Source organism: Electrona antarctica, assembly GCF_951216825.1.
Source record: "Electrona antarctica genome assembly, chromosome: 24".
Classification (NCBI taxonomy): Eukaryota; Metazoa; Chordata; class Actinopteri; order Myctophiformes; family Myctophidae; genus Electrona; species Electrona antarctica.
The window spans coordinates 24815327-24827019 of record NC_136803.1 but is presented as its reverse complement, the minus strand read 5'-3'; the positions used below and the strand labels follow the sequence as shown (position 1 = coordinate 24827019).

Below are 11693 nucleotides of genomic sequence, written 5' to 3'. Positions count from 1 at the left end.
CTCATGTTGATTATGTGATGTAATGGTGATGTAAAACAAACGGTGCCAACAAAAATATTAAATGCCATTAACAATACAGAGACAATATGACGTAATGAGTTACATTATGATGTACATTTTCCCTTCATTCTCAATGGTGTTTACAAAAAGACGAAAATCACTCCGAGACTACTATAGCGTGAATAATAAGAAAATATTAAAAAATATATAAGGAAGTATAAAATAATTTTATTCAATTAACCCCCCCCACACACACTTTCTGACAGTAGCTTACTGCACTTGTGAAATATCCAGGTGTATGTCTGTAAAACTGTACCCAGACACACTGCCAGCAGGGTCTTGAACCTGTGACCTTATGGTCACCAGGCAGTGACTCTATCCATTCAATATGGCTATCTACTTATTCACAGTTTCATGTGAAGGACCCCCAACTTTATATGTATTTGGTTACGGACCCCCATGTGAAAAGGTGTAGTGCCAGATTACATACAAGTATCCACAATTTGACAAGATGTTGATACACCATTCATACATGTAGGCCGTGAGCCAGGACCCCAAATCTGGGGTCATCGGTACCATTGGGCCGACTAAGCCTCATAGTGATTTTTGGGAAGGTATACATGTCTAGAATTAGAAAATATGTGATAGCATTGCAGTGGTGGTAGCTTTCTGTGTGTTATCACTCCGTTTATAACCACATGCCAAAACACAATTTTCAAAATCCGAATGAAGTATTCTACTTCAAACTGATGGTTCTCTCTCATTATTGATCATTTATCTTTGAAGAATGGTTGGGATACAGCTCAGACAATATATTTCTCTGAAAAGTTGTTAAAATTAGCATATCTAGAAATATTGTAATTATCTATTACAGGAGAGACAACATGAGACGTACTTCTGTTTTCATGAAATATGTAGCACAAAGGTTCCTAACATAAATTCTAAGGAAATGTTTTATGAAATTCAATAAACTAAATTCTAAGGAAATGTTTTATGAAATTCAATAACCTAAATATAGTGCAAGTGTACAGTGTAAGTAATGCATACGATAACTTTCCGTTCACCAATACATACAGTACCTTAATATTACCTTTTATTCTTCTATCTGTTCAATACTAAACCTAATAATGTTGTTTTTTGTTTGTTTTGATTTGTATTTGGGGACATAGAACAATTTTAGCTTGGTGCTGTACTCTTCTGTACTGTACTCTACTGTACTCTACTGTACTGCTCTACTGTACTCTACTGTACTGTACTCTACTCTACTGATCTGCTCTACTGTACTGTACTGTACTGTACTGTAGTCTACTGTACTGTACTGTACTGTACTGTACTGTACTGTACTGTACTGTACTGTACTGTACTGTACTGTACTGTACTGTACTGTAAGCGAGTTGCAGTGGTTGTTTTGTAAGGATTTCACTGCGCAAAGAGTGTAGAGTGTCGGTGTGTATAACACCGAGGATGTTAACGGAGGAACGCTCCCGAAAGGGTTAATGCCACTTTTCTGTTGTATAAGTAAGATGCATTCCTGAAGCTATTTTTTTAAATATCAGGTCAATTTCACATGTTGAGGTCAGGTCAAGGCTAAATTTGACCTGTGGGAGAACAACAAATAGAAACAACTTGATGAGCGTTCATGATTCACTTAAAAAAACCTGTCAAAAACATCACAAGAACTGGTATTTGTAATAATAGTATAAAGGCTCATTCATAGTCTGGATTTTCGGTGGTGAGGTGACCACCAAACTACAACATAATGTCACAAGCCGCGGTGAAGAGCAAACCACCACCACCGCCCCAGCCCTTCTCTCTGTTTTTACTCACCACCGCTCAACAAAGGCAGCGGTGGCCGAACGGATAGCGGAGCGGTCTTGATACCGGAAGGTCGCCAGTTCGAATCAGCGGTCCGACACGTTAAAATTACCACCGCTGAAGTGCCCTTGAACAAGGCATTGAACCACTACGATGAAATGTGTTCTATGAGCAGGGCCTGGCTGGAAACAAGTTCTTGAGCTTAGCCCAGATACCCTGGGTAAATATAGTAATCATTTCATTTCATTTCAACATTATTTCAGCTCCGGTGGTCACCTCACCACCGGAGCGGTGGTCACCCCACCACTGGAAATCCAGACTATGAATGAGCCTTAACACACTATGATAATATTTATCTTTTGCAACTACATTCAATATCTGTAAGCTTCAACTCATAATCAGGATCATAAAGTCAACCCACCACATGGCCCTAGCCCTCCTGACTGGCAGCATTATCTTTCCCAAATCCTGGTCTACCTCATCGTTAAAATCCTCTTTATCAACATTTCTCATTTGTAGCTTGAACATTTCATCAGGTGTCAGATCACCCTTAGCAAAATGTGGATGTCCCATCCAAATTGTGTGACATCAGCCAAATGAACTTTCAAGTTGAGCTTGGTGGTCTGCCACATTCCACTTGGATATGAGGTTGCACAGGACTGTCCCATTCTAATGCTCTGTACTTTATACTATAGGTCTACCCGATACACCCCAATACACCAACAAGACAAGCACATCAGTTTATTCACTGAGCATGCGTATCACCCTGCATCAGGGACATAATGATGCCTGCCTCATCATGACCAAATGCAGTATCCATCATCATCATCATTACAAGGACCACGGCAGTGCTTCTTTCCTCTATTCAACAATAGAACATCACTTTGGGTTTGGTATGGACACCATCTTGGATTTGGCAATACATAATTACCTGATGATAATTTCACTTTCACTGATTCAGCCACATTCCTTTAGCCCTAAAACCCCAAATAATGATTAATTAGTACTAGTTTTATATAGCCATTTTAAGCTCCTGGCAGCCATATTGGATTCCATCTCGAAAATGGCGCCTTTCCGGAACAGAATATGTATATATTCCTAGATTTTCAGTATATTCTTAAGCATGCCTAGAGGTACCAGAACCAATTGGAAAAACCTTTTCTATAATTTTTTTTGGCGGTGTATTACTATATGTTTTTCATATTGACCATGTAATTTTCGCCTAGTGTTATAAAATAAAATGCATGATAGCACTGATAAAGCTACCACTGGTGCAATGCTATCACATATTTTCTAACTCTACACATGTATACCTTCACAAAAATCACTATGAGCCTTAGTCGGCCCGATGGTACCGACCAACCCCCCTGGCTCACGGTCTAATGGTCAGAGCAAAGAATCAAACATGCAACCTCTTGTTTCATTGGGCCATTGAGCTTTTGTTTATCCGTCATCAAAAGCCAAATCTATGATTTTCTTGGTTCATAAACATTCATTTAAGACAAGCAACGGCACCATAGACATGTTTTATGTTATTTTTGTTCCCAAAACATTTAAACTATCTTTATGTATTTTGTGCATATAGTTGTTCGTTCAAGAAGAAGGAGAACTACAACACAGCAGCCAGCATGGTGGCTCAGTGTGATAGGAGTGTGATTTTAAGAGCGGAATAAATGTGATGTCACATTCCGTGCTCAACCAATCAAATCATCGCTATGTGGTACACAGACACACAAAGCTGCATGGCATAGGAGGGGCCGGCGCCCCTGAAAAAATAAAATAAAAATCACACAACAGTGTGACGTAGGGTAGACGTAGGGTAGGTAGGGAGGGGCAGTTGTGAGTGATAGCGGGTTCCCCAGACCAACAAGTCAAAGGCACCGCTTCCGTTTCATGAATTTGTCAGATTTTTGAGGGGCCCCTCCTATACACAGGTTTAATGTTTGTCTTTAGTTCAAAGTTTGTTTAGTAAACGCATTGACAATGAAGGGAAAATGTACGTCATAATGTGTCGTTTACGTCATATTGTCTCTTTATTGTTAATGGCGTTTAATGTTTGTGTTGGCACCGTTTGTTTTACATCACCATTACATCACCTAATCAACAGAGTTAGACTTTAATATATTAGCGCCCCTCACTTCACACAGGTGTGATTTTTATTATTTATATTTCCTTCTTTATCGTAGGCACGCTTTTATCATGTCGTCGCCGTCGGGTTGTTATTGTTGGTTGTCATCATGGCTGCCAGTTCCCACCTGATGTCGTGTGTGAGGTCCGACTGCTCCATACCGTACTGAATAACTGCTAGCTTACATAATGTCTTGAGGCTAGGACTGAAGTCTAAGACATACAGGTCATCAGGGGTGTTGTCTCCTCCAAAGAGGAAGAGACGATCTCCCACCATGCAGCAGCGCATCTTATACGTTGGACATGGTCCTTTCCCCTTGGGCTCAACCTTCTTCCAGGAGAAGGTCTCTGGACTGAATTTCCACAACACATCATTGAGGGGCTTATTGTTGAAGACACCAAATATGTACAGCTCTCCATTGTAGGTAAATGCTGAATGACAGTAGCGTCGTGCTAGATGAGGCTGTTGAGATGATGTGCTCAGCCAGAGCTTGGTCTCTGTGTCAAACACTCTGATGGTGTTGTAGTCATAGCCCCCAAATACAAACATCTTTGTCCCGATGATGGTGGCAGAGTGACGTTTTGTAGCAGGAGGTTGAGTTCCTCTGATGTTAATTAAAGACCAGACCATTGTGCTGGTGTCCAACTTGTACATGTCATTAGTGGTTCCAGTCAGCTTGGCCAATCCTCCATGGATAAACATGGCCTTCTCCAACACACAGGCTGAGTGCCAGAGCCTCTCCTCTGGAACAGTGCCAGAAACCCTGGGTTTGAACCATCTGTAGGCGTCAACATCAAATGCATAAAGCACATTGCAGTAAGGCCTCCCTCCCCAGATGTAGACTGTATCTTCAACCAACACAGCTGTGTGGCCATAGCGCCTGGATGGAACCTCTAGGTGGCGTCCTCCTCCTCTTCCTGGGGTCAGCTTCCTCCAGCATAAAGGCACTGTGTTGAAGACGTGAACATCAATGGGATCACTGTCTCCTCCAAAGCAGTACAGCTTGTCCTGCAGCACCACAGCTGCATGGAAATTCTCTGCTCCTCCTCCTTTCAGATGGACGGTCCAGCGGATCATTCTAACGTCAGGTTGCTCTTGCTTCTCTGTCCCACAATGCAGTTCTGTCTCTCCGTCTCTGTCCCAGAATGCAAGTTCTGTCAACCACACGCTACCTCTTATATCGCTACAGTGGTACAAACGTCATGTGCCGCCTCTGGCCAATCCATGAAGCCGGTGTGTTGCGTCAGCCAGTCTATCTGTGTCCGTCGCTCAGGGAAAAGGCTCCAGTTTTCAGTGTGACTCTGTGTGTGTGTGTCTATCATAGAGTAATAAAAGGATAGAGACCGAACCGGAGCGTTAGCCCCCCCCCCACCTCCCCCCCGCTATTAATTTCATTAGAAGTTGCTCAGTGGCGTTTTGAAGCACCCGGAAGACTGCCGGAAGTATAATTATAACTCAATGGCTCGAGTGAGCGGGAATTTAGCCTAGCCCCGGACCTCAAATTTGAGGTCCGGGCTGACGCACGTGACGTCATGAACGTCCGTCCACCTCCATGAAAGTGCTGCAATTCCACATTTTGCCAGTAGGTAGTGGCAGCTTCAACGTTGGATAGCCTTACTGGGGGCTTGGTGTCTATGCCATACATGGGAGGCGGCGGTGGTAGAGTGCCTGGATGGTAACCGCAAGGTTGCCAGTTCAAACCCGGGCTCCCCCAGAGTTACTGTCGAAGTGTCCTTGAGCAAGACACTGAACCCCTAATTGCTCCCGATGTGCTAGTTGGTGCCTTGCATGGTTTCCGCTGCCATCGGTGTATGAATGTGTGTGTGAATGGGTGAATGTAATGCACAATCTCTGTAAAGCGCCTTGGATAAAGGCGCTATATAAATGCTGAACATCGTGCGTGTATAGCTGGCATAATGTTGTGTCGAGGCCGGGCACGGGACTCCATGTCTACTAATCCAATAGTTATGGAATAATCACTAAGAAAATTAGCTATTCTAGACCTAGTTTTGCTCCAATGTTCTGTCCGTGTCACTGACAGAGTCACTATGCTGTGTAGTACCAAGGTACCGCACCAAGTTGTCATACAGTGGAAGTTTTACTCATAGTGCTGGCGGCGCCACGGTCATCGACTTATCGTGTCATACAGCTGAGTTCTACTCAAAGTTCTGGAGGTCCTGAAGGACTTCATGACATAGTGACTCTGTCAGTGACACGGGAGAGAACATTAAAGATGGAGTGCCACATGTTTTGTATTTTTCCAGTTTTTCATGTGTCTGAGGTGACAGTACTTCATTAGACACCCTGGAGTCGTTTTTATGTGCAATGGTGTATTAACTTTGTATTTAGGGTTTCTTCCTGGAGGCTGAACCCTTGACAGTCAAACGGGCTGTGGAGCTGTCTATGTGAGTCCAGCTCATGTCCTTCTGCCCAACACATGTTTTAAAAAGAACACTCAGAAGAACACCCTAAAAGTGTGGAGGTTTACAGAGAACATGGTGGCTCTCTCTGTTAAGACACTGTGTATGTGATCCTCAGGTTGTGGGTTCAAACCCAGACAAGGCTCTTCTATCTGAATCATAGATGGGGGTCTGTGGCCACCTATTATTATATATTATTATTATTATACCTATTATGCATTTGGGTGTCCTTGACATGACAATGTTTGAGAATCATTGTGTTGATAAGAAGAGGCAGCTGAATGGGTAGAGAGGCTGCCTGTGAAGCAGAAGGTCCTGGGTTCGAATCAGGGTCCCGGCAGTGTGTCAAGGCCTTAACTTCATGCTCTTCTGTGGGAAGCAAAGTGAAGCTGAAAATCTGTGACATTAAAGCAACGCCACTGCATTTACTTTGGGGTGGCAGTGGCCACTTTGGATACAAACATGGCAGCCAACTTCTTTGAACAAATGTAAAATGGGGCGACTGTGGCTCAGGAGGTAGAGCAGGTCGTCCAATGATCCAAGGGTCGGCGGTTCGAATCCCGGCTCCTCCTGTCTACATGCCGAAGTGTCCTTGGGCAAGACACTGAACCCCAAATTGCTCCCGATGTGCTGGTTGGTACCTTGCATGGCTTCTGCTGCAATCGGTGTATGAATGTGTGTGTGAAAGGGTGAATGTAATGCACAATCTATGTAAAGTGCTATATAAATGCACCATTTACCATTTACCATTTAAAATTATTATATTCTCATTCTGCATTAGAACGCAGTACACCTGTGGTGTGGCCACCAGATGGCAGTGCAGTACAGCACATACCACCCCACCGGTGGCCAAAACAGTCACATTAAACATGTATAGCATTATTAGCTGAATTTACTACTCCATGAGCTTGAGAATCATTGTGTTGATGAGAAGAGGCAACTGAATGGGTAGAGAGGCTCCCTGGCAAGCAGAAGGACCTGGGTTAAAATCCCGGTCCCAACAATGTGTTTGATTCTGTGGGAATCAAATAGATGAATGGAAGGATGATTGTTATTGCTTAAACATGTAAGCAAACATAGTGCTGCTATAAATAGATCTAATTCTTATTAGAAAGGCATTTTAACGGTACTTTTTATTCACCCTAACTAGCCTGCACAGGTGTGTGTCCACTTGCCCTCCCTGTACAGTTATGATTTTATCTTCAGGAGACAAAAGTGGAGACAAACCGTCTCCACTTTATATTAGTATTATCATATAGACACCTTTTTATTTCAGAAAACACCTTCCTCAGTTCAAATAACTACATTCAGCCATGCCTTTGGCTACGTCTGTTTGTTATGGTATGGTAACTGTCTAATGTCAATATACAAATCTGTACATACCATGTGAACATGCTCTATACTGTCTAATGTCTACATACCAATCTGAGCTCCATACCACATTAACATAGACCTGGAAAGTCTATACGTTGTTATACCTTTCAATCTGGGAAAGCTTCTACAGCTGAATAGTGTCTTCATATGCCTGCATAATACAGTAGATGTCATAGGTGTGATGGATACAGGGTCTTTATGACTGTATAATAGATGTAATAGGTGCGATGGATACAGTGTATCACAAATAATCACAAATGTGATGATGTCAGCACATTTGGGTAGTAGTAGCTATGGCCATTTATAGCCCAAGGAGTGTTTTTTTTTTTGCAAAACTAATGCTTGGAATTGATTCAGCATCATGAAAACCCCCTAGTTTGACATGTCACATGCTACATAAAGCATGTTGGCAATGTTGGCAATGTTTTGCCTTCTATAGGTTGTTAATGGTATGGTCACATATTATGCCAATTATGAAAATTGCTCAACATATGCAAGTTAGCATCCGGCAGTTTCTACATGCTGGGGACCCATACTCAACATTTCTAACATAAAACTTTGGTGTACTCAACATGTCCGGGTTCACAATGGGGCTCTATGGGCTGGCAACTAGACTATTACTGGAGTATTCACACACTATTCACACAATCCTGTTTAGTTTGAACAGACTTGACTGTCTTTGCAAAAGAAAACACAGCATCGAGCTGGATGTAACGTCATACACAAGATCTTCAGGGCTTCTGGAGCAAAGTCTTCAAAACTAGGTTCAGAGTAAAGACCAAGGAAGACTTGAACAAGAAAGGGAGTAAATTAGAACGCGGCAACTACCGCCCTATTTCTATTCTAAGCTCCATCTCGAAAGTGATGGAAAAATAGTCTATGAACAGGTTGAAAAGTATCTTGCCACTAATAAATTAATGTACGAGTTCCAATCTGGTTTCAGAACATCCCACTCCACTGACACATGCCTCCTCTATTTGAACGACCACATCAAACACGAGGTGGACGCTGGCAAATACTGCGGCATGGTCATGCTGGACCTCCAAAAGGCTTTTGACACCGTGAACCACTCCATACTGGTTAACAAGCTAAAAGCTATTGGTTTTGATAGCACATCAGTGAGCTGGATGCAATCCTACCTGGAGGGGAGAGAACAGATGGTGGAGGTGAACGGAACACTGCCCCCCCCCCCCCCCCCCCCTCCCAGTGAGCTGTGGCGTTCCACAAGGAAGCATACTAGGGCCTTTACTGTTCCTAATATATGTAAACGACATGTCATCAGCTTGTGACTGCAACTTGTTCCTGTTCGCAGATGACTCAGCACTGCTGGTCTCGGACAGGAACAAACTGCAGGTTGAAAAGACCCTCAGCTCTGAACTCGGTAGAATCTGCACCTGGCTCGCTGATAACAAACTATCCTTACACCTGGGAAAAACTGAATCCATTCTCTTCGGAAGTTCGGATCAAATAGTAATCTCAGCAAGGCAGATGGCTTCTTGGTTAGAGTGGGTGACAATATTATCACACGAAAAGATGAAATTACCTACCTAGGTTCCATCCTGGAGGCTAATCTTTCCGGTGATAAAATGGCCATCAACGTAATCAAAAAAGTCAATCAAACAACAAGATTCCTTTACAGGATCTCCTCACTGGTCAACAAAAACACCTTGAAGACCTTAACAGGAGCCCTCGTACAAGGTTTCTTTGAGTATGCATGCACCTCTTGGTACCACAGCACCTCAAAGGCCCTTAAAACAAGGCTCCAGACCTCCCAAAACAAACTGGTCAGGCTCCTACTTGGCCTCACCCCCCGAACCCACCTCACCCCTGCCCACTTTGACAGGCTGGAATGGCGTAGGGTTGACGACAGAGTACAGCATCTTGCAATGGGTCTGGTCCACAAGATTCGATACACCACCAAGATACCCATGTACCTGTCTAAATACTTCCTTAATGTTAACGAAGTCCACACCCACAACACCAGAGGGAGTGCAACAAACCATGTACAACCCAGATTCGGCACAAACAAGGGACTAAATTATTTTCGCTCCCATGCCACCAAAATGTGGAACGCCCTACCAACAGTCATTAAGACATGTGAATCCCTTGACTCCTTCAAAACCGCTCTCAAAGGGCACCTACGGACGGCTGCAATTCGAAACTGGCCCCCGTAAAATCTGAATCCCCCCACCGCCCCTTTTTCCCCTCACTGTATGTTTCTTTTCCTTTTTTACCTCCTTTATGATGAATTCCTGTTCTGTTCTTTGACTATATAGTAGTGTCTATCTGTACGTCTCTAAATGTTTTGATGAATTGAACATGGTGGACCCTCTTGTAAACAAGTGTAATGCTTAATTGGGTCGTCCACTCACAGTTAACAGTCTTTGTATTGAGTTTGTGCTTGAAATGTACTGTAATTCTGCAAACTGTTAATAAATATTTCAATCAATCAATCAATCAATCAATCAATCAATCAATCAATCAATCAATCAATCGAACCCACAACCTTATGATCATGTAGACAGTGTCCTATCACACTGAGCTACCATGCTGGCTGCTGTGTTTTAGTTCTCCTTCTTCTTGAACTAACAACTATACGCGCAAAATACATATCAAGATAGTTAAAATGTTTTGGGAACAAAAAAAAATTGCTTGTCTTGTTTATGTCTTGTTTATGAACCAAGAAAATCATAGATTTTGCTTTTGATGACTGATAAACAAAAGCTCAATGGCTCACTGAGATATTAGTCTGCCAATGAAACAAGAGGTTGCATGTTCGATTCCTTGCTCTGACCATGTATGAAGGTAACCTCAACATCTTGCCAAGGTTTGGATACTTTAAAAGTTTTAAATGTAAATCTGGCACTACACCTTTTCACATGGGGGTCCGTAACCAAATATATATAAAGTTGGGGGTCCTTCACATGAAACTGTTTGTGAACCACAGTGAATAAGTAACACTACACAAACACACACACAATGCATATCAAGTTTAAATGGAGTTGGTACAACATAAGTTCAGGAGGAAGACCACGCCTTCAATGATAAATCGTTGACTAACACTGCTCCTCCTCAATCTACCCTAAGCTCCATCCTCGGCCAACTTCCTGCAACACTCTGTGATCAATCACCATGGTAACCCATCCAGTACCTCCCCTCGACTTATCTACCATGGTAACTGATAACCTTCCACCCAAACCCCTCCCCTTTCTCCACGTATTTATACCTGCACGTCTACCTGCCATTTCGTGCTTGGTTCTTCGTATGACTCACGTCACGTATCTCTCAGTCACACGGCCGCTTCCGTGTTTGCTCCTCCGCCGAATCCCCGTCCGATTTCAAAGTAATCATTACTTAACTTACCCTCAACTTAAGTTACCTTGCCACCACGGACGGACCACACTATCAGCATTCAGCACCGTCCCCCGTCGGAGAAACCTCGGACAGACGCCACCAACGCCAGCCAGCCACCCCGTATTCCAGCGCTGACACCCCGCCATCAACCGCTTCCTCATCGATCTCGTTAATCCCGTCTCACTGAACCGCCGTTCAGTTTATTCTTCCAACGCCAACCTGGCCCATCGACGTCGCGGGACACAAACACCACCGCGATCCGAGAGACCACCTCTCTCTCCCCCCCGCTGCAACTTCAAAACCGGCACACTTCTTGCCACGGACCTGTCACCTTCGCTGATTCGATGACGTCACTCCCAAATGCTGCGCTGACTGAGGCTGAGTTACACACCCGCCCACCAAGCAACTACAACACACAAAGCTAAGTTTCCTTCAACACCATTCATTCATACTACCCAGCCAACATGTCCATCCGGGCCCCACATGGGTTTTGACATGGGCTAATGGGCTCGGGTTCCAAGTGGGCCGTGCACCCAGTTTCCACGGAGGGCCCCCCTTTTTACAAGCCGCCGTGTAAGCACAGCTGGACAGCTTTCTCTCTG

The 11693-nt window shown here is 43.6% G+C and overlaps 1 protein-coding gene across 1 annotated transcript; it reads right to left on the bottom strand.

Moving 5' to 3' along the window:
- Positions 1–4012: 4012 nt before the first annotated feature.
- LOC306917594 (kelch domain-containing protein 3-like) lies at positions 4013–5020 on the bottom strand (the record flags this gene model as incomplete). The annotated part of the gene is made up of 1 exon (XM_079495890.1): positions 4013–5020. The coding sequence occupies one exon, from the start codon at positions 5018–5020 to the stop codon at positions 4013–4015; it is 1008 nt and encodes a 335-aa protein (XP_079352016.1).
- Positions 5021–11693: the final 6673 nt, after the last annotated feature.